The sequence below is a fragment of the Buceros rhinoceros genome, unplaced genomic scaffold (genome assembly GCF_000710305.1).
Source record: "Buceros rhinoceros silvestris isolate BGI_N320 unplaced genomic scaffold, ASM71030v1 scaffold18198, whole genome shotgun sequence".
In the NCBI taxonomy this organism is placed as follows: Eukaryota; Metazoa; Chordata; class Aves; order Bucerotiformes; family Bucerotidae; genus Buceros; species Buceros rhinoceros.
This window is the reverse complement of record NW_010425352.1, coordinates 3,704-27,338: the sequence shown is the minus strand read 5'-3', so window position 1 is coordinate 27,338 and position 23,635 is coordinate 3,704. Positions and strand designations below refer to the sequence as shown.

At 42.4% G+C, this 23,635-nt stretch overlaps 1 protein-coding gene across 1 annotated transcript; it reads left to right on the top strand.

Annotated features, from left to right (window-relative positions):
* Positions 1–418: 418 nt before the first annotated feature.
* Positions 419–22,782, top strand: LOC104497836 (progressive ankylosis protein homolog; the record flags this gene model as incomplete). The annotated part of the gene is made up of 9 exons (XM_010141132.1): positions 419–710; positions 8,874–8,992; positions 10,085–10,168; positions 12,600–12,770; positions 13,336–13,470; positions 15,637–15,729; positions 19,532–19,627; positions 21,186–21,303; positions 22,661–22,782. Coding segments are annotated over 9 exons (1,230 nt in total), but the record flags the coding sequence as incomplete, so codon positions are not given.
* Between the last annotated feature and the right edge of the window lie 853 nt (positions 22,783–23,635).

Genomic DNA, 23,635 nt, shown 5'->3' with positions numbered 1-23,635 from the left:
ATGGGATGTACTGAAAAGCTTGTTTTACTGAAAAAAAACTTGAGGTCCTGAAATCTCAGCATATAATAATACCAGAATTTAACTGCTAAAGATGGCCTGCAAGGACCATGCTTTGTTCAATTCAGGGCTGAGGCCTCAAAGCTGCGTTTAAGTGGTCTTGTATCATCCATGATTATTAGCAGGTCATAAAATCACTCTAAAAAGGAAAGAAATTGATTTCTGGTATAGCAGAAGAACCATTATCTACTTCAGAAATAGATACTTACCTTGTCTTCAAGTCTACATGACTTGAATTTACTGTCCATCTGAAATTAGGAAGTTACCTGTGTCACAAGTCACAGGTTACTGATATTGAACCCAGAGAAATAAGGTCTGACTCCAGGTGAAAACAAAGAGCTGAACTTGCTTGTTCCTTCAGAAACCAGCTGCAGACCGTTGTTTTCAGTACACTTACACAGGTGCTACATTATTTGCTGTTTCTGTGTTTCAACAGGCCTTGAATAGGGGCATCGCTGCTGTCAAGGAAGATGCTGTGGAAATGCTGGCCAGCTATGGGCTGGCATACTCCCTCATGAAATTCTTCACGGGTCCGATGAGTGACTTCAAAAATGTAGGTCTGGTGTTTGTGAACAGCAAGCGAGACAGGACCAAAGCAGTTTTGTGCATGGTTGTGGCTGGCGCTGTAGCTGCTGTATTTCATACCTTAATAGGTAAGGTCACTTCACATCTAATTAATATGTGTTTTAATTTGCTTCCCTCACCTGTTCTTCAAACTGATTAATCTGTAGGCTTAAGATTTCATTCATAAGTGCAACAGGAGAAGCAAGAGATTAAATCTTTTGGGCTGGTATCATGCCCATCCTTGCAATTTTGTTACTTTTTAAACAAGTTTTTAAATGGCAGATTCCAGCCCCCGGGGCTCTCCTGCCTGGCAGCAAAACATGCTGCTTATTTCTTTCAGTCAAGTGTGTGAGCAAGACTTTGGCTAGATGGACAGGTTGCGTGAAGCTTATACCTTACTCTTGCTGTTAGGTAGTGAACGGCCAAATGGGTTTAGCAGGGCTTCAGGGTGTCCTTGGTGGGGCTGTTTGTCAGAATGTGGTGGCGTTGTTGGTGTACTCTATCTGTACCTATGCCTCTGCTACTTATCTCACAGTGCAAAACTCTAAGCAAGTAGCTGCCAGTATCCTCATTAAAGTACCAGGTATTACTATCTACTAGTGATAGTCATCATCCACTTCTTTTGAAACAAAAATACACAAGCAGATACGAACTGACATAAAAAGTAAGGCAGCTGCAGGATCTGCCAGCTTCTAAGAGCGTGGAGAAATGGGATATCAACCCAAGCATCAGCTACAACAATAAGAAGCCAGGTGACCTGGAAGACTTTAACTTCATTCTCTCCAAGAACCACACCAGATTCTCTGCACCTTATGGCTCATTCTATGGAGCCGAAACCTCTGTATCTCAGCAACGAGGAACAGGACTTGCTGGAGGAAGAAGCAAAGAGTGCATTGCATTCAACAGGTAAAATCCTAAAAGGTGGAAGCTGTAAGGGATGGGAGGAGGGAGATAATGCAACAGCCTATGGAGGCATGTGCCTGTTGATAGGCAGTAGCTCTGAGTTGGATGATCAGCAGTAGAGGATCAGTCTGTGGTAGAAAGATGGGAAATGTGGGTGTGGTGGCAATAACCAGAATTGCTGTGAAATTACGGAGTGGCCTGGAAGAGAGGTACCATTCATTACCAGGCTGTTAATATCTCAAGAGCAGCACATGCTCCTGGTCAGCATACACAATTAGTTAAGTACCTGCCCAAGTAGGTACAAAAGCTATCTGGAAAATACAAATGTCCCCTGCTCTCATCCTTTAACAGACTGCCAGCTATATTCACCAGCTTCATGTGCCTCCCAAGCACTCCAGTTTGTCTGGCCATCATGTCTCTTATTCCACCATGGATACTTCAGCCCTGTGGTATTTACCTTTACTCCATGTTATGGTTATAATAAATGTTTACAGTAATGGCTCACTAGTCAGCTGTGCCAGGGATAAGCTGTTGATAATTTTATAAGTGGAATCCATGCATTCAAGTTAATTTAATTCGCTGGTGTTGATTGATCACTTCCTCAATATGTTTACAGTTGGGTCTGCTTTATCGAGTCACTATTATAAACTTTGGGCCACTTGTACATTTGACTTTCATATTTCTTTACTTGGAATGTTTCTTCAGCACCCAAAGCTGCTCTTCTAGTTGCTCACTTGTTTTCCTGCTGGTGCTGGTGAAAATTTTTCTGCCAGCTGGATTAAGAAATATATTCTAGTCATACAACATTTTATTCTAAGCTACGATGTGTTTTAAGAAAATTTAACTATCAAATTTCCAGGTGAAAGACATAGTTGGAACTTCCATGCAGGACTTCTTATTGAAGGGAAGTGTTTGGGGAGCCAGTTAAAAACATGCCAGACAGATTTCTGGCCTTTGCCAGGAAGTAGAGCCCTGCTGTGTTCAGAACTTCTGAAATGCCCTCTCTGCAGGGAGAAATAAGGCTGTACTTAGGCTTTAAAGTCCTGAATTAAAGGGCTTCAGACAATCTTTCAGCTGCTTATGGTGGCAGACTGAAAAATATTTTTTGGTATTTTAACGTGTCTGTGCCTGAAAATATGCAAAGGCCACAGCAGAGACTGGCAGATCGCCCGAGAGACTGGAGTTAGTCAGATTCTAGCACCAATTGCCTGGGTGATGTTGCCAAGTTTTGTTTTCCAAGTTGCCTTTGAACCTGTTTCAAATGCCAGTTATTCGTCTCTGACCCACAGATGCACAACCTCCCGAGCAGGAAGAAGAGAAGGAGTCCAGTGACAGACAGGCAGCCTCCTAGGACCTGCAACTACTCGCCAGCAGCTGCAAATCTATCACAGGCTATCCACAGGAGACACAAATAGTGATTATTGATGCTTGACAGATGAAAAAGAGAAACAAACAGCACTCAAGGGACTGAATTTCTTCCACATGCCATGAGTATGAGGCTAAGAAAGATGACATGACTGTCTGTCGTGGATTGTCGAAGCTGAGGAAGGAAAAGGGAACAAAAACCCAATGAAACAAGAAGCAGTACCAAAAGTCAGAAGGAAGAAAACAAGTGGTGATAGAAACACAGTGACCACAATGAATCACCACATTTCCAACTGTGATAGAGACTATTTGCAGTCTGCACACAGAGCTCCTCACAAACAGCAGCCTCTACTTATTTAAAATATCAAAACAGACCATTTCACTGACCTGACTCATGCTTCATTGCTTCAGCACTAGCTCCCTCCTGCTGCTTCCCCACAAGGACTAACTCAGTCCTCTGTGGGAGTGATTGGCTGAGCCAAGCCACTGGAACACACAGTTGCACGCTCTGGGTCCCTAAGTGATCACCGCAGCACATTCTTGTCTACATCCACAAAGTCCTCACCAACGGTTCCTATCAATCGTCTGTACAGGTAGCAGTAAGAAATAAGTTGACCTTGACCAAAGGGAAACCATATTCTCGTCCCAGTCATAACGCTGCTGCAAACCTTAGTACAGCATTCCTGGATTTGCTGTATTTCAGTTGCAATCTGGAACTAGAAGATAGTACGCTGCCTTCTTTCTTTCCCTTTTTGGGGGGCATCTACTGCCACCAGTTGGAGTTTCCTAGTGGGGAGTGTGCTGTGTAGCCAGGGTCTAAAGCATCTCATTATTTCATAGATTGGCTTTTGGTGGAAGTATTGGGCTGTAAGAGAAGGGATTCAAGATACTAAGCCTGTCTGTGCATATTTTTGACATCTTACTAAATTACCAGCTTGACAGAGGGAAATCATTTATATAACATTATGCTAATATAATGCATTTCATGGTGTTGCTGGTAAGCCCTCCTTACTAAGCGGGTCCTTTTAATACCAGTATCATGAAAGAAGTGCAATGAAACAGCATTGTTCATCCTTTCACTAGTTTACAGAGAAATAATATACTGAGAAAGCTTATTTCCTTTTGCATAGTAATATTACTTTCCACAGCTCTCTGAGGTTCTGGAAATGATGAGGCAGAAGTTACTTTGGGGAAACATCCTTTTTCTTTAAGTAGACATCCTTAACAGGTGCCCACTACACCTGATGAAAAACTACACGATGGATCATTTGTCATCACCAGGAGAAAAAGGTTGGGACTTTAGCAACCAGGCAAACCTATAGCAGACTGGATGGTCAAGACATGCAAGTGACCAGTTTGTACTGATGTATTACTGACCAGCTAGAAGGCATGGGCCACTCCCTGCACAGATTGCACAGGGGAGAACTTTAGCAGTTGCTAATAACTCCACTGATTCTTCTGAACTTTCTGCTTGCATGATCAACTGCATGTACTTCAAAGATCTGCACAGGAAGTGAGGAGGCATAGGTGTAATCCTGCCACTTCCAGTGTAACACTACTGGAATTTTTAGAGACTAAGCCACAGAGTGGCTTAGGACAACCTGAGCTCTTTTTTCTTGTCAGTCTTGTTCTGACATGCCCACTGTACTGGCTTGTAATAAACATTTTACCCTGGAAAAAGATGATAGCAGAGGAACACAAGTCAGAATATAATGCAGGTTTGCTTTTTTTTTTCTTTCTAGAAGATAAGTGTTATTCATTAAAAATGTGACTTACTTCAGCATCTTCAGATGGCTGTTGCTAAAGCAGTTACATGGTTCCCCAGCTGCCCCAACCCTTCTCCCACAACACGAGCAGTTTCTTATCAGCAAGGTATTTGGGGAAAAGGAAGAAAGAAAAAAGCCTGTGATCAAAGCATTTGTGAATTTTAGGATAGTGATGATTGGGTTTTAGTTAAAACAGGCTAATGTTGAGACTTAGGAGATCCTGATCTATCTGAAGATATTTGTGAAACCAATGGTTACTGATAGATTCGGGAAAATCAACCAATGCGATTTTAGAACTAGAGCTGAGCATAGGAAAAGATGATTGCAGTAATCAGTCTGCATTGAGATGCTCCTAAGCTGTTGTTTCTTTTTTTAAATTAATTCATTACTACAAGCAAAAAAAAATCACAAAGCATTTGAACACTCGGATCATCTGGGTTTCACAAGGGGGATACAGGCTTTCGTTTCTGCTTCAAGTCAGGCTAATCAAAGACATAAATAAATCTAGGTACCCCATGCCATGTCCAAATGAAAATTTGCCATTCCTTTTTTTTTTTCTAATTTTTTTTTTCAAATAAGCATTTTCATATCTGCCCAAGTTGCTTAGCTGAAGAAACTCCTGAGTAGCACAACTTTTGGCCATGTGAGCCATCATTCTGACAAAAGCAGAATAGATTTTTACTTCTCAAGTCTCCAAATTAATTTTTAAAACTGGCAGCAAGTTTGGAAGTGGAATACATCGAAAAAGAACACACTTTAACTCAAAAAAAATCACTGGGTTTTTTTTTCCTCCAGTAAAGTTAATATTGACATATGTAGCACTGTGTCTGGGAGCAAATGGTATCACTTCCTATGGGGGTTTCTTTTTGTTTTCTTTATGATATAAGTATAACATGCTGGCTAGTAGTTCCAAAATTACTATGGTACAGCTATTTGTTTGAGACTGCTGGCATCATTAACAGTGTGTTTGGTTGGTTTAAGAATGTCTGAAGTTTATGTGGTAGTAATTGGCTTGTTAGCGAAATCAGGGTAGGGAAGAAGAGATCCAATTAGGTGTGCATTTTTCAGTGTCCATTTCTTAAGCTTCTGGGTCTTAAAACTCAGCTGTAAAGGACAAAAGCAAGAATTCCTGCTTAAGTTCTCTAGCAAAACTAATCCATAGACATATCAAAATAAATTATTTAGATAAATAAATAAATGTATTAGAGGAGAGCGAACAGGCAGCTTGTCTTGGACTTCTCTGTTTTGGTTGAAATGATGCAAGGAATGGGAAGAGCCATCTGTTTTAGATTCATGTAATACTCTTCAGCGATGTTGTCTGTGTTACTAATTTTGTACCAGGCTTCGTAATACGTTTATAAGGTTGGCTAAGGTTAAGTTCTAATTGCATCAGCAATTGCTTTATTCACAGCTGAGAGACACATGCCTGCATATTTGTTAGTAAACCTCAGCTTGCTGAGTCCTTCTTTCTGAGGTTGGAAAGTCATGGACATCTACAAAACTGACTGTGTGCTTTCACTGCACTATGTGCAGCAGTTGACTACTTTAAAACTAACTTTTAAGCTTAGCCATTACAATTTTAAAATAAAAATCACATTAAGAAGTTATTAGGCTTTTTTTTTTATAGGGGAGAGAAAAAAGAATCTTAAAGATTAGAGAGCACAGTGCTGATATCCCTAGAAATCTTAAAAATGCAGTGCTGTAGGCTGTGGTGGTATAAGTCCCTTCAGAGTTCCCTGCCAGTAAAAAACAACCCTGTGGTCAAATGTCTGCTCCTAGAAGTGAGAGTAGGTCAGCCTCTGACTTCTCTGATTCTGTGAATTTTTCAGTGATAGTAAACTTTAAAAACAAAACAAAATAACCCCAAAAATTGCAGTGGCTTTTAGAGCCAAAAACTTACTTATTACTCACTTTATAAACCCTTCAAAAGTCTAATTTAAAGCAGATTAAGTGAATGGTGAGCATGGAGGGTGACCTCTGTGGTGTGCTGTCTTCTCAGCACTGCACTGTTGGTGGAGGGCCCTCCACAGAAGCAGGTTTCTCAGCACCTGGACTCTGAATCTGTCAGTCCCCATGTGGGGAATAAGACTGTTGTATTTCCTGCAGCAGTTCTTGAGGTTTTGTGCAGGAGAAATGTAAAGCAACTTGAACAGAAGAGACAGCTTGATGAATCTCACCCTCACAGGCAGCTTGCCTCAAGCACTGTCCAGACTTCTTCATTCAAGTAAGAAAATTCAGAAATAGTCATGTATTACCCAGCCATAAAAGCAGCTTTCCACAAGGTGTTACCATGCAAAAATTCATGCATATCAGAATTGCCAAAATACTGAGCAAAAATTAGTGTATGAGTATTCATGCAAAAATAAAAAGAAGCTGTGCTCGATGCGTGACTAGACTGCAACGAGCACGTGAACACTTCCAAGAACTAAAGCAGCCTCCCTGAACTGAGGGAAGGTTGGAGTCCTGGTTTAAAGTTCTTCCCCAGACCTCTTCAAAAGGAAACAAGGCTGGGATTGCCTCAGGAGGATAGCTAAGCAACTTGGGGATTACTGGGTGAACTGGGAATCTAACAGGTGCACTTCAGATGAAAGACATATAGATAGGGACCAGCATAGGGAAAAGGGGAGTTTTTATCATTTTAGCATCTTTTGGGCTCTCCTGGGTATCTGGAATGAGGCTCATGTTCCCAGTGCTGTCATACCACCTCCTTCTGTTTTACTGCTTTGTTTACACTGTCTTGTTTGCACTGAAAAATTCTTTTCAATCCTGTTAACCATTTAACTGCTGTATCCCCAAGCCATCACAAAACAGTGATGACTTAGACTCCTCTTTAATTCCTTCCAAAGATTGTTTATGAGTTACGAGAGATAGTTTTAGGCTGAAAGGATGCAATTGGATGACTAGTGTTAGTACTGCATGCATGAGAAAGATGACTTTCCTGAAATACCGTATATGAATATCTGTGCAATGGTAACAAAGTTGTTACAAATGGAAAATCAGATAGATGTTCACATTTGAAATAACTATCTTCAAAAAGACACAAGTGGACGAGAACTCAGGTAGGATTCCCTGGGCACAAGTATTCTGCCATTAGTTGTGTTGGGAGGTTGACATTATGATCTAATCATTCTTTTAACAGCTATCACAAGTGTATAGGGGAAACTACGTAATATTACGTGAGTCTAGAACATAGTTTATAAAAGGTTAAAAACTATTTGGATTATTTAACTGTGCATATTATAATTCAGAGACTCCAGTTGTAGCTAGCTCTTCATTATTCCTGGTCGTGGGCACAACTCTGGGATTATTAGAGCAGCTGGATAACATGGGTAGTAACAATGAAGTAAGCAGTCATAAGTTTGAAGTAAGCAGAGCTGTGTGGTGAGTCCCTGCATCTGTGCTGTCTTTAACCCAATTCCTTAGTAAGAGAGACCTGGCAAGAGGCATGTTGCCCAATACTAAAAATTCTCATCTCGGGTTGAAACAGGATGGCAAAATCACTTACTGGCTGTTAGAAGTGGCAACCCTCTGATTTCCAGAGATGCACTTTTCTGACTTTTGGCTTCTGAGATGCCTGCTCTAGATAAGGAAGGAAACTAAAGCTGAGCGAGGCTGCCCAGAAACTGCGCAGTGAAGGATGCAATGCCCTGACAGGTCCCAGCAGAGGTGATCGTTAGACAGGGTAGGAGAGAGACCTGAGAGACCTGAATGAGTGTGTTTTGTTGCATGCCTTCGCAATTTATAGTATCCTTTTAGAGCTTTGGGCAGATTTACAGATAATGTCGTAAGAATGCAATGACAATAGATGGTTTCAGCATTTATGAGGGCATTTATGAGGTACTACATCCCATGAAATACACAATGCCTGATGAAAACAGCTTTTCTAACAAAGAGCCTTGACTTAATGAAAGAGCAGTAGATTTTCTGGAGTACCAGTGTGTTCATTTAGCAAACAGATGTGGCACTTAACTATACCCATCTCCCGACTCAGCCATTTGTTGTCATTCCTCTGCCAAAGATTACTTGAAAAAGAACCATGAGAGCACTCCTTAGTTATAAACAGCAGCTGCTGAGGCTGTATTATCCTGAAGCCTCTGCAGCTGTTTGCTAAATGGTTGAGAGCTCCTGGGCATCACAGTTTTCCCAATACTCCTGAGTATCTCAGCCAGAGTCCATATGTAACCTTTATTATCCATTCCTATTCTTGTGTCTCTACAGCGTATAGTGACTTGGGGTATTACATTATTAATAAGCTGCACCACGTGGATGAATCAGTGGGAAGTAAAACTCGGAGGGCCTTCCTTTATCTTGCTGCCTTCCCTTTTATGGATGCCATGGTGAGTGCCTGATTTAGAACTCAGTTTTAATATTAATGTTGTTTCTTTTCTTCAGCGACCTTAGTTCATAAAGTCTGTTTCCTGATGGGAAACTGGAGGTGTGCAGAAGGAAAGTGTGTCCTTTGCAAGCAGTAGCTCTGGATATACCTGGACACATCATCTCCTGCTATCTGGAAAAAACATCTGGGTGGACTTTGAACATTCAGAGATCATGACAAATGTAAAACACCTCAGCTGCCTTGTTAGAGTTACTGTAGATACATGCTGGAAAGCACTGGTCATGTTGTGATGAGCTGCACTGGTTGTCCTGTCATTCCGATATGTAGTGAGTTGGATTTGGCATGTGTTCCCAGACCACTTGCAGAGCTCACAAGGTATATGTGAGGTATATTTTCTCAAAGCAAATTTGTTGAAAAGATATTTCTTACCATCAATTTTTGTAAGCATAGCTAAGTCATGTATCTCAAATGCTACGCGTGGAGTGGGCTGCTGCTTCCCAGATCTCCAGGCTTACTGCTTGTGGCCTGCGCAACATTAAAGTATGGCAGCTTTCTTTAACGCCTCTGCTTCTCTGTAAAACTGGTAAAGGATAACCTTCTCATGGCATGCCTCCACCACTTTCTCTACCATTTTGTCTGCTTGAAATGGTAGCTGACAATAAAAAGAAGTTGTGTCATTAAGTTTTCTTTTCCAGACAAGACTCAGTATAACTCAGTGGGCCCGTGAATTTTACACTTCAGAGGTGCATCCAGCTGGTGAATGAGAATAAACATTTTTTCCCTCAGATTATTTAGTATGATAATCCATCCTGTGCAACACCTGTTTTATGAAAAAGGTGCAGTTTCTTATTAGATCTGCTCAGAAATTTCCATACAGTCTATGAAATTATTTCCGTTTTCTGTGTCAGCAATGAGGAACTGAATGCAGTAGTGCTTTCTCTGCATTACTGGCTTAACATTTGCCCAGGTAATGCTGGTGAAAAAGAGCTTTAAAAGTTGTTTGTCCATAGTGTAACAACCAGAAAACAGCATTCTGTGACCTGAAATCATTTGCGAATAACCACTTCCTGGACTCTTCTCTGCCTTTTTTCAGGCATGGACCCATGCTGGGATTCTGCTGAAACACAAGTACAGTTTCCTAGTGGGATGTGCCTCCATCTCAGATGTCATAGCTCAGGTAATGACTCCTTGTAGCAGTCACTGTGTCCGTGGTGCTACAGGCCGGATGCGTTCCTAAGCAGGAACTCTCTTGCAGAGAGGCTGTCTTCTCTCTCTCTGCTGTGAACACCACCACAGCAGAGGAAGTTGTGTGCTGCTCTCTGGCTCTTCCCCTGCCCTGTGGAGGCTGTTTCCTGACAGTTGTGGTTTAGGCTGGTCTCAACTCACTGAATCAGGTCAGTCCCACACCAACGTCAGGAGAAGGGAACCAGGATTGTTTGGGCTAGGGCCATGTCTTCCAGCATCTCCACAAACCCTGTTTTAGAATGGCTGAGAAGTTGTATACATGTGTACATCTGGGAAAAAAAAGGTTCGGCAAAGAGACCCATGACTGCTACCAGACCCGAGACTGACAGAGTGCTTTGAAAGAGACCCTTCTCTCCCACGCTTCCCACAGTTGCACTAAAATCTTGAGTGGGGCTTATGGGTGAGGAAGTAAAGGCTTGATTCTCCAGTTCCCGTGTCAGTTTTGCACGTGCTGTCTAATCCAGTGAAATGCAGTAGTGTAAGCCACCTTCTGAGTGCCGGTATGGCACTGTTCTTACTGGTCCAAAAGGTGAAGGCTCAGAGCTGCAGCAGAAGAGATCTGTGTTGATCATCCCTGGATGATGCAGAGAAGACCAAATGTTTGAACTTTCATTTGTGAGGGAGGTGTTAACTATTCTGTGCTTTGTACTAGACGCACTTAAAAAACAACATTCATACACTTTGCTGATGGCCAGTGTTGTACCATTTGAGAACAGCTCTCTTTTTACAGCATATATAAACTATTAGGAAATGCAGCGTCCCAGCACCTGTAAAACACTCCATTACCAGCTGTAATGACCAGGTAAGAAAGAGGATAATAACAGTGCAACATCAAAGGAAATATGAAGTCAACAGCACTTAGTTCAATTTTCCATAGCATATTCCTCCCACTAAATAGAAGCAAGCCATAAACCAGGTTGGACCATTCAGTCAGCTGCTATTCGGTGTTTGGCAGGTCTGCCTCTCTAAATCCCTGAAGATAATACCTATTAGTGTAAATTATCTTAACCCTCAGGATCTGCTCTTGTTTTGATGTGACCTACAAAGTTTGCTGATCCTAGGTGCATATCAGGCCATACACAGCTAAATACAGAAACAAATTCTTACTCTGGCCATGGGCACGTGCTCTTTCCACAATGGTTGGCGAGTGGGGTGCCAGGGTTTGAAGAGTAAGACACCTGTCATCTTCTCTCAACAAAATATTGCACAGAAGAAAAGCAAATCCTGAAGACAAAAAGTGACTCTCCATACCCCAGAGCTCTACATCTACATCTGTGCCCTACACAAGCAATAGGTGCGCAGGCAGTAGCCAACTCTCCTTCTGTAGCTTCATATACACACTTTTTGTGAATTTTGTGACTTTCCTTCTGTTTAGTGAAAAATGCTTCTATTGTAGGGTTCAAAAGAACAGTGTTACAAACCCTCATAAACAGGGTGACCTCCCTAATAAACATTTGCACAGTGTGTTTTTTCTTAAGTGTTTCCTGAGCTCTAGCATTGAAGGAGAGAACCTGCCCCTGAACACTGTGCTTTGTATTTCTTGTACCACACTTGAATGCCAGCATGTCCGGGCAGGGTTCACCACACCGAACACAGTGGGCTTTCTGGTTGTGCCCCCCATCCAGAGAAATTTGGAATTTAACAGGGATGCCATCAGTTCTGTACTTAATGAAGATAATATCATATTAATCAATTCCTTTGCATTTTCTAGATTGAGCATTTAATCTTGTGAGACTGAATTATGAACTGTTCATTAGCCCAAAACTTTCCATTTCATTTACATCAATGTGGCACTCGGCTGAAGAGAGAGTGATGAAATACTGAAATTTCACTCCAAAAAGTATAAAATTAGGCTGAGATAAGACTTCCTGCTTCTACATGCTGAAGTGAATACTTTTAAACATCTGGCTTTTTAATTGCCACTGTCGTCCTCCCCCAAAAAAGAGAAGAAGGGCTTGGAAGCTGACCCTGGAAGCGTATCTCCAGCTTCAGTTCAGTGTATATCAGAATAGCACATTTTGCTGGCAAGTGTAACACTCAGCCACATGCTTGCTGCCAGACCTTGCCAGACCTTCATGCGAACCTTCTCCTATTTATGGCTCCTAGTCTGAACACCTGCCCATACCTTTAAGTACTGCTTAACAGAGCTTCTGTACGATGTTAACTCCTGTTCTTCTCATTTGTATGACCAAGGGGTGGGTCCTGACTAAAGTTTCAAATTCCACAAGCTCAAAGTCAGCTAGATACTGTAGTCCCACGTGGTTGTTGGTTGAGATGAACTAGCTTGGAGTCAGGCAGGAGGTATGTTGGCCCTGAAGAAACACAGAGATAAACTATTAATCATTTATTTGTTTGCCCTGCAGGTTGTTTTTGTAGCCATTTTGCTTCACAGTCACTTGGAGTGCAGGGAGCCTCTCTTGATCCCAATTTTGTCCTTATACATGGGAGCACTTGTCCGATGTACCACATTATGCCTCGGATACTACAGGAACATACACGATGTCATTCCTGACAGAAGTGGGCCTGAAATGGGGGTACGTCTTGATACTTTGCATTTTTTCGAATTCAATAATTTTAAACTTGTTTTTTGTGTTCTAAGACTGTTATTAAACCACTGTGCATGACAGGCCTCCTCTGTCCGTCCTGCAGGAGAAAAACATTTTGTCCTAAAGAGGCACGGTAGAACTATTCACGTGAGGCGGTGCTGCCCATGGTATGGATGTGCTGTCTACTGAGCACCTCGCTGCTGAGCTGCAAGACAGCGCGGCATGGACTTAGGTGGACACCGTATTTCACAGCGAAGAAGGGCTCAAAATTCCTCTTTTTCCTTGAATGTCATATTAGTTTTTGCATGTCTTTGTCTGATAGCCAGAACAAATTATGCATTGTTTACTGAGATCCATGAGACAGCTTCTTCCGAATCAATGTTAATGACATGAATGAAAATATTTTAGGCTCCTCATATTGAAAACTAATGAAATGGATGTACCAAACTGGTAATGGGTGGGATAAGCAAAAATCCTTTCTCTGTGCTTTTAGTTCAGTTCTGCATGATTTTTTACAAACTCACTTTTTTTTACTTTTTTCTGTGTGTTGCAGGGAGAGGCTACAATAAGGAAGATGCTGAGTTTCTGGTGGCCTTTGGCATTAATTTTGGCAACTCAGCGAATAAGTAGGCCCATTGTCAACCTTTTTGTCTCCCGGGACCTAGGTGGCAGTTCTTCAGCCACAGAGGTAAGAAAGTCAGTGCTCTCCATTACTACAAATGATCATTTATGTGTAGCTACTTCTTTGTTTCTCTTCTCAGCCCTGCTAACAAGAAGAAGAAAAGTCTTAGAACATTTCTGTTTAGCGCTCTCTTTGTCCTTGAAAAGAAGAATTCTTGAACTGTTGCCATGAGCATTTCCACCAGGCCTAGAGGAACCTCACCTTCAACAAGACTTAAGATAATTTTTTCGCTGAACAGTTCCTGCATCCCAGGTTTTCGTGCTCTACATGTGGGTACCTATGCTCTGAGCATTCAGATCCCAGAGGCTGCAGGACAGTTGTCAGTAGACCCGTTTCCTGTCATGTACGTCTCTGGCTGTTCAAACTGATGTGAAACTGCTGTTCGCAGTCATTCCTCACACAGAATAGGGTAGAGGTGTAAGGAAGCACATGAAAAAAATCTGACTGCTGGTTGGGACATGTTTCTTTTGAGGAATTTCAGATTACTCCAGTAGTCTTCTACAGCTGACTGTAATGCTGAGCCTTCACCAGTGCTTACCGTGAGGCGGCCTATTCCCTTGCCAAGTCTGGGGGACCTTTCCTGCTGGTTTTCGTGGGAGGATATCTAGATCCACATAGTCATTAGCAATTCTCTCATGCTGTTTCTATAGGAAAAATACTAAATACTGAAAAATACTAAATGAAAAGGAAAATCAAAACAGCTGATGCCTAACAAGTGTACTCTCAGCACTGCTAATTTGTCATATGTGATACTGTGTATTTCACTTGCTCAGTGACTACAAATAAGCAGCTGTGGAGAGAGAATTTAGGAAACGACACTTTTACATGTGTAAATCAGGGATCAGTCTATGCATTAATAGCAGTCTCAGTACGAGGGGAGCCAGAGCACTTTAGCAGAGTTCAGTTTTGCATTTCTTGGTGACTTTTGATTTTAAATGCATCACATTTCATGGCTAGCCAGTTGTATTTTGTTGCAACTAGGATGACTTCAAATACTTGTCATAGCTGGTGGTCTGCTAGACTTTTAATGCTAACAGTAATGGTCACATTTCAACTTTCTCTAATTGCCAAAATAATTGCCTCTGAAAAGGGAGTTAATCAATAGGAACCCCTGGGACACGGCCCTTAGGGACAAGAGAGCAGAGAAGAGCTGGCAGATCTTTAAGGATGCTTTGCTTGGAGCCCAAGAGCTCTTGATCCCTAGGTGTAAGAAATCTGGAAAAGACTAGTATGGCTGAGTCAAGACCTGCTGGTCAAACCAAAGAGCAGGAAGGAACTGCACAGACAGTGGAAGCAGTGACAGGTATACTGGGAAGAGTATAGGGACTGAACATGAGCTGACAATGTGTGCTTGCAGCCCAGAGAGCCAACCGTGCCCTGGGCTGCATCAAAAGCAGCGTGACCAACAGACGGAAGAAAGTGACTCTACCAGTCTACACGAGTCTGGTGAGACCTCACCTGGAATGCTGCATCCATCTGTGGAGTCTTCAGCAGCGGAAGGACATGAACCTGTTGGAGTGGCTCCAGAGGAGGGCCACAAAAATGATGGGGCACTTCTGCTGTGAGGACAGGCTGAGAGAGTTGGGGTCTTTCAGCCTGGAGAAGAGAAGGCTTCAGGGAGACCTTATGGCAGCGTTTCAGCACTTAAAAGGGGCTTATAAGAAGGATGAGGACAGACTTTTTAGGAAGACCTGTTGCAACAGGACAAGGCGTAATGGTTTTAAATTAAAAAAGGGGAGATTTAGACTAGATAGAAGGAAAAAATTCTTTACTGTGAGGGTGATGAGACATGGGCCCAGGTTGTCCAGAGAGGGGGTAGATGCCCCGTCTCTGGAAACATTCAAGATCAGGTTGTACAGGGCTCTGGGCAACCTGATCTAGCTGAAGATGTCATTGCTCACTGCAGGGATGTTGGACTAGATGACCTTTGAGGCTCTCTTCCAACCCAAAGCATTCTATGATTCATGATAAGAAAGATTTCATAAGCTTAAAATACCAGGCTGAATGATGGCCCTTCTGAAACAAAGTTTTCCTGAAACAAAGAGCTTCCAGTCACCTGCCTGGTTTCTCACTGTGTCAAAGTCAGTGTGGTGGTACCGATGGGCACCCTGTGTTTGTTTAATTGTTCTGTTCAAAGATTTGGAGTTGATGTTTCCCTGTCTCTTTTCATAGGCGGTGGCGATTCTCACAGCTACGTATCCTGTGGGACACATGCCGTATGGTTGGCTGACAGAGATCAGAGCAGTGTACCCTGCTTTTGACAAGGTGAGTGCCCTTGTTAGGATGTAATACCTTTCATGTGGTTTCACGTGCGTGGCCCTCCTCTTTCTCTCTGTTACAACATTTTAATTTAGTGGTGGCTTCAGTGATGTCAGACGAATTTCTTCCAAAGAAATAGAAAGATAGTTTAAAGCTTTATAATCAAGTGTAACAGATCCTTTAAAAAGTAAACCAACCGAAGATTAAATGGGGCTGTATTAATGGCCATCTATTGTGTTGCTTCTCTTTACTTTTGCTTTTGATGCCTATTGTTCTCTGTCCCACTGATAAGGCTTTCTTAAAATCCTAGTTAAAATGAATTGGGTTTTGGTGGCTTCAAGCTGATTTATTATTTTAACCTTAGTTCTGTGTTACAAGGTAGTAAACTACCTTTTGAATAGATAGGGTCTGTATTTTTAAGGATTAAAAAAAGTCCTCACTTACTCACTGTGATGTAGCTACTTAGCTAATGAAGTGATTTCTCACAAAGTGTCCATCAGTGAGTGACCAAGCTCACGTCTCTGCTCCAGATTCTGCAGTAACTCTCAAATGGGTTTGGGTTCATTTGCTTATGTTAATGTTTTAGCAAAGATTGTTTCATAGCCTGACAGTTACACAGATAACACACTGGTTTAGAGGTACTGACTTAGCTGACCGAGACTAGAAATTTTTGTTGGCAATTCACATCGTTACATAAGCATGCAAGCACTGCTCCTGGAACTGGGCACAGAGTAAATATATGACCAAAATTAATTTTGTCTGGTTTTTTGCTCTGTTTTAGAACTGGTACTCACTAGCCTGTATGTTGTGTGAAGAACGTTCGTGTCCTGTGACACACTAATTCAAATGCCAGATCCTCTCCTTCCCTTTATTTACCAATTAGTAACTGAACTTTCTGGCTCCAAATGCTGATGAAAAAAAAAGAGTTTGCTTGCTCTGGGTTGTACTTAAGAGAAGCAAGCCCTGTTTGATATGATGCACCCCTATTTCCAAGGACAATTTAAAACCAAAACAAAGTCAAATCAGTCATAATGTCCTAACCTGCCTGTGTTCAGGTGAATTGACTTGTCAGATAAAATACTCATGTAGGCTTTCTTGGAGGTCGTGCTGCTGAAAAGGAGCTGCAGATGGAAAACCAATAAACTGCAAGATAAAAATGGTTTGGGACAGGAAACACAGGGACTGCTAACCTCATCTGATACAAGCTGCAATCAAATGCTCTATTGCCAAGCAAAATTAATAGTAATTAAGATGCCTAATTTCAGGTCTCATTTAACTGCTGGAAGATGTACTGACAATTTTAGTGGTGACGAAATTAGACCGTGATTTGTCTGTTTATTTATTTCAGTTAAAAGGCTTCTCACAGAGCTCTTGTACAACAAATGTTAGGAATAAAAAGCTACGCTAAGGCTAAGGATAGATACAGTTTATCTAATTGCCAAAACAGTATATAATGGAGAATTTAGCTGCATGTTTTAAGAGCAATTGGGCATAAAATGTGCCAAGTGGGATAGCAGCAGTATAAATGGTATCTGCTCCTGGCAACCATGCGTGCCAGTGCCTCCACTGTACCTTTCAGACAATAAATACCAAAGTGGAAACCCGCAGTGGGTTTTTTTAGATTGCTGCAAGAATTGCTTTACCCTCAGTCACATGTCATTTGCATGTCACTGTGCCTGTCAAAAGCTTTGTTTCCTTAAGCTAAGGCTTTCTCAGAAGAGTCCAGATAGAACTACTTTTGATTTCCTGACTCTGTAAAGCCTCCATTGTGGTTTTCAGATGCTGAAACAGTTTGCGTGCATGCGAACTCCCGTTTTCTTTTGTCAGTTACTCAGAAAGCTGGCAGTGCTGGTGGCCGTCAGAAGCCCACTGCATTGCCTTCACTGACTGGTGGGATCTGGGAGCCAGACAGTATGGCCCTCTTCAGTGGCTCTGCTGGAGAAGTCAGATTCTTGTCGTCACAGGGAAAACGTTATCTCTGCTCACATTTGTGAGAGAGATGCAGGGTCCTGCTTCAGTCTTTTATGAGACTCTGTTTTTGAAACAACCTCAAGACCTAGTGCTTGCACTCAGGTTGAGGGTTACTACTGATTTTCTGTAAGAAAACAGGCATATCCTAGTTCTGTGCTGTTTGCTGTTTTATATGGTGGTAAGACCATTGCTCTTAAAGGACTGTGCCACCTGACTCAGAGCAACAACACCTGACTGTCAGAGGACTTTTGAACTCTATTTGTCTGATTAATAGAAGGAAATGGATACTCTTTTTGCTCCATAATCTGCACAATGTTTTGATCAGAGAACTGAATAGCATGGAAGAGAGAGGAATACGGAGTACGTGGTCAAGAGTTAGAGCAAAGGGCAAAGTAAAGCAAAGGCAGAAGTGAGCAGCAGGAAAGTAGGAATGAACAAGAGCCTTTTTTCTTCACAGCCTTTTTGGAAGGCTGGGTTTGGGTATGCTTTCCTTCCTCTGTGTCATTTTAGCCTTGTTAGTTGAGCCATGGAAGAGGGTTTGTTTAAACACTGGTGAGCAATGTAAGGCCTGTCCTTACATACATAAAAAACCTCACAGTAATAAAGTATTTCTTCAGAAACACAAAAAGTAAGAACAGATGTGTGAAAAAAATGTTTGCAGAGAATTTTCATAACCTGTTCCCAAAAAGAGCAGACACGGGAGTAGCTTCCTGCTTTAGGATCTGGGTTGCCTGCGTACATCTTCATGCACCCAAACTTCCAAGTAGGTAATTTGACAGGAGCATAGGGCTGTCCGGGTGCCATTGCTGCACTGATCACCACAAAAGCTTTGAATTGCAAAGTTCTGTCAACTTCTTGAATGTGTGCGAAATGGTGTGCCTTCACAGACCTCAGTCTGTCCACTCCCAAGATGTGTTCGCATAGATTCATATTTCTCTTACGACTAACTTCAGTAATGAAGGCTGACCATGAGACAGATACTGCTGTTCTGCTTGAGTTACATCAAAGATGAATAAATGTTGTATTCCATCTCATGGTACAGGTTTTATCATTGTGGGCACATGCTCAAACAGCTCCAGGGTAAATGCAATAGGTGACCCAACAACCTCTCGCTACAGGACTCCTAATGATGCCTTGCTTTTGATATCCCATCCTCTCCTTTTACAGACCATTTAGTTTGTTTTTATGTGTTCCCCGAGGGCAATTTTAAATCTTCAGCTTCATTTGCTATATTAGACATTTGGAAGAAGGCTTTTGTTGTTGTTTTAAATAAAACTTCACTGCCGTGTGAGAACAGAGCCCATGTTCAAGGTGGAACATCTAATAGTCCTAATTATGTTCTGATCATTAAACTGCATTAATGGAGCCAGCTGTTCCAGGACCTTTGTTGATATTACCCTACTTGTCTAATTGGATCAGTAAGTAAGTGTACTTGCATTGGTGTATGGATTTGGTACCACTCTGTGGTAAAAGGGAATGAAAACCTATTTTTCCTCTGAAAACTTGCTACAAACTTTAAGGTTAAAAAAATCCTGTGGAGTTTCATTAGAAAGAGCTAGTACCCTTTTTCAAAGTTGAATTTGTTATATAGGACTTATTCCTTAGAAAAGTAGGGAGATTACTCAGCCCTCAGACACCATAGGACCAGTTGCTGTCAGTTTAAGCGAAAAATATTCTGTGATGGTACAAAGTCCTCAGACAGCCCTAGGTTAAAAAGCAAACAGGCAAAGGCAGACAGGCACAGGCATGGTCGGGTCCAACACATGACCCTGGTGCTGTCAGCCTCCCAGCAGTCTGGAGCCAAGCTAATGCTCATTATCTCTTTCTCTTACCCTAGAATAACCCCAGCAATAAATTGGTGAACACCAACAGCACCGTCACAGCAACACATATCAAGAAGTTCACTTTTGTTTGCATGGCATTGTCCTTAACGGTAAGAAACCTTTGTTTAACTCTGGCTTTCATCCCAACCAGAAAATTATCTGTCTGCCTGATGTAAAAGAACTAACAGTTCGAGAAAGGTGAGTTGTCTTTTCTTGTGAAGCTTGGTTGCTTTTATCTGGAGAAGGAGTGTGGTCATAGCACTGGAGTACTAAGAAAATCAGCTATCATTAACTCAGGGCTAGGTATCTTAAGGGCTAGAGTTATTTTATTTAATTCTTACTACTTTTCATTTCAAGTCAACCTCCACATGCAAGGCAATATCAAAGATCTGATTTCACTTCTGTTTTTTTAATGAATAAAACTTCCATTGACCAGCAAGTCAGGAAAATGAAAAACTGCATTTATCTTATGTGCAGTGGGATGGCAGCCTGTCCCTGGGCATCCTTCATCCACTGTGAGCAGTGGGAAAGGCAGCACGTGTCAAAACTACAGTTCCCTGCTGCCTCGCATAGTGCTGGTCTTCCATGCTGGGGATACTTTTATGCATGTTGGTTTTGTTTGCTCACCTTATCTGTGCTGGGGAAGCATTGCAAGGGGCCGACATTCAGGGACAAATTTTGCTGAGCCTGCAGCATTTCAAATGGTCAGGTTGCACACATAAGGTCATGCACATTTCCCAAGAAAACTCCTTCTGCGTAAGTCTTCCTAGCAGCAAACAGGCTGTTGCGGAAGAAAACTCATGCAGGTGGTGGGGATCATAGCAAATAATGAAGCAGTGACCAGCGTAAATCCAACTTCTGTTTTTACAAGGATGCATTTATATTAGAGCGTGGAGCTGGTCAAGCCACCCTCTTCCTCCTTGGGGTAGACTTGCATTAGCAACCATACCTCTGCCCATAGCAGATTTGTGATCCGTGCTTGGTGTCCTGTGGAGCCCTGGGCTGGCTTCTGTCAGGGCACCACCAGGACTGCCAGGGACAGTCATGGCAGGGCCTGGCAGCCAGAGCCTGTCCCATCTCCCCAGCCAGGAGCAGGGCAACCAGGGGACACTGGGACAGCCCCAGCCATCAGTCAGCTGCCTGGGGATGGGCATGGGCTGAGGCTGGGCAGGCAGTGAGCCCGTGGGTTGGCCTGGCTTGGCAGGGTCCATAGCTGGGCAGGGCAGGACTGTGGCGAGCTGGAGACTGGCCCTGCTGCAGTGTCACTGGGGCAGAGGTTGATAGCCCCAGGGACCTGACATGGGGTCCTGGACCATGGACAGGGTCAGGTGAGCCCCAAGGGCTGGCCAGGAATGGTCAGGGCCCGCAGTGCCCTCAGGGCCACGACAGCGACTCTCCTCAGTACCTCTGTTAGCAGGACAAAAGCCAAGGGCAACCTAGAAAATAACTTTCTCATTTAAAAAGTCCTTCCTCATGCTAAAAAAGTGAGTGATAAATGCTACAACTGTTTAAGGATGTAATGCTCACAGTCCTAAAATTGAATCTATTGGTACCCCAGGCAGGTTTTCCCTTCATTCTCAGTGTTGCCTGCCTTCCATGGGGTAGCTGGCTGCTTTGTAACTCTCTTCTCCCCACATTTACAACTTTACTCTCTCCCCTTCTTTTTAGTGTCCAAGTGACACACTAGGGAAACTAGTTTACACCCAAGGAAACCTTAGAGTACACAAGTCTGCAGTATTTGTAACCGTCTCCAACCCCTTGTCCCAATCTGAGAAAGTGGGACATGGTACTGTCTCTCTTATTTCGCAGTTGAAAATAAAGCAACTCAATCCATCAGTAGCAGAATTAGATTTCTTCTGCTCTATGTTTCCTATACTTCTTTCCTAAACAGCTACAACTGACCACTGTCAAAGACAGGATTGCATGAGCTAGTGCGTCTTCTCTTCTGTCTATTCGTTTCCTAGATTTAAAACTGCACTCTTTATTCCTGTGGCTTTAGAGGCCAGCAGCTCTTGCTCTAACCTGTATTTCCTGCAGCATGTAGGAAATTGGCCACTGAGTTGGCTATTGTCTGGAGACTTTTCACAGCAATCGTGTTATCTACCATCACATACCCTGAGGTTTTCTCTTGTGTACTGTGCCAAGCCGCGGTTACATTCCCTACAGCTGGAGCTTCTCTTGGAGTCTGTCAGTGTTGTTAGTACATTTTTCTGAGAATACTATTTCAGTTCCAAAGCTTTCTCTGAACTGACAATTTTCTTAGCCTTTTCGGGCATTTATCAGCGTACACGAGTTCTGATAGATCATGAGCTTCTCACATTACCACACCATCCTCTGGAGAGTAGTTTATAATTACTGCAATAGGCTTTTGTTTTGTAACTTTACAGGATATTTTAGCCAAGAGTTCTCTGTACTGCTTTCAAGGGCAGTTCTTTCATAAGCTCATCATGAGATATTTGTTCACAGTGAAATACCAGAAACACTTTTGAGGTCCATAGCTTTTCCTGTCCCGTTACTATTTTTGCCTACTAGTGACAGATTCTTAGGATTGCCTGTCAACAGACAGAGCAGAAAAATAGACACATGAGCTCTAAAGATTCACTTTGGTTCAAGGGTCTGAGCCTGCAAATTTTTCAGGACACAAGTGCCGTAGACATTGGTATGACTCAAGTTATTACGTGTCACAGGTTCTAAGGAACTGAACTTCAGATTTGCCTCTGTTGCAGCCAGGTCAGATGGCCGCAATAGCTGAGCTCCCATGGCCCTCAGTGATTCCTGTGTTTTTCTGGAGAAGCTCTTCTGCAACAAATGGCAGTCAGACTAGAAGCATCACTGGTGGTAACTCTTGTTCTTTGGGATCAGAGGAAAAGTGGAAACAGGCTCCCAGGCTGATCAAGAGATCAAAAGAAGTCAATTACTTAGACATGCCATGTGAATCCATCAGTGAATGATCTATAGAAGGATTCCAGAAAATTGAAAGGAAGTCCATTAACCAGTGGAAAAAGTAACAGTGAAATGTTTGCTCTGAGCAGCAGCCGTGCAAGAAAGTACCCTCCCAGAGTAAAGCCCTGGGAAACCTCTCAGTTATTGAAGACATGCTGTTTCATAGAACTGGAAGAAAAATGTTCTATCTCCTCCCACAGACCAGTCCTGTAAAGTAAGTACTGTAAATCTACTACTACGGGAGAAGCAGTTTTTCACCCTTGTTGGGGTGTCAGATAAAATCTTTGCTGCAATGGAGAAACAGCGGAAGTACTGGGTCAGAGTAAGAAAAAAGGCATAGTTCTGTTAAGAAACATAACTTTGTTGTTTTGTTGAAGTCTTCATGGGATCCGAAAGGCTGCACTTGAGTCTTCCCAGGCTGGGTGGCCAGCGTGCAAATGTGTTCTGCTGAGTGTGATCATAAGTACTGTCTCATTACTTTGAAAATCAGGCTGGTATTAAAGCTGCTTCTTCAAAAAATGAGAATTAGTTGTACTGCTTGGTGAAAAAATTGTAGACAAGCTGCAAGGCTGTAAACAGAAGCCACTAGACTACCAATATGTACAAGAGCTGATGTGATTAGCCATGATGATGTGGTTTTGGTTGTGAGTGAGCAGTGGCTCCTTCCAACAGCCCAGTTTTGTAGCTGTGTAGCTGAATGTAAAATTTTTATAGCAAAAGCTGAAGAATTTTGCCCATTCCATTAAGGGACTGGTTCTGATTTTAGAAAATCAGCCATGCTTGGTAATTTACGCTCATCTTAAAGAATGTGCATAGTGCTGCTTGCCATTATTCACTGCCATTAGGCACTTGAGGAAAAAATGCTTCTTTCTATATATAAGTAGAGATACTGCTCTGACTGGCATTCTTGCTGCCATTGCCAGATAAGGCTGTTCAAGAACTCAAGATTTTGGTTCCATGCTAGACCCTACAATTAAGCCCTGAGATCACTGCACAGCTGTAAATTAAGTGAAGACACAGAATCCCGAGAAAGAAAACTGGTGCATTTGTAGCACACATCCCATTGATTGTGGGATGTGTTACCCTCAGTACAGCGGAGAAATCCCAAAATAATTTGTCCAGATGCTAATTTACTGTATTTCTCCATTGCAGCAAAGGTTCTCTCTGACAGGGCG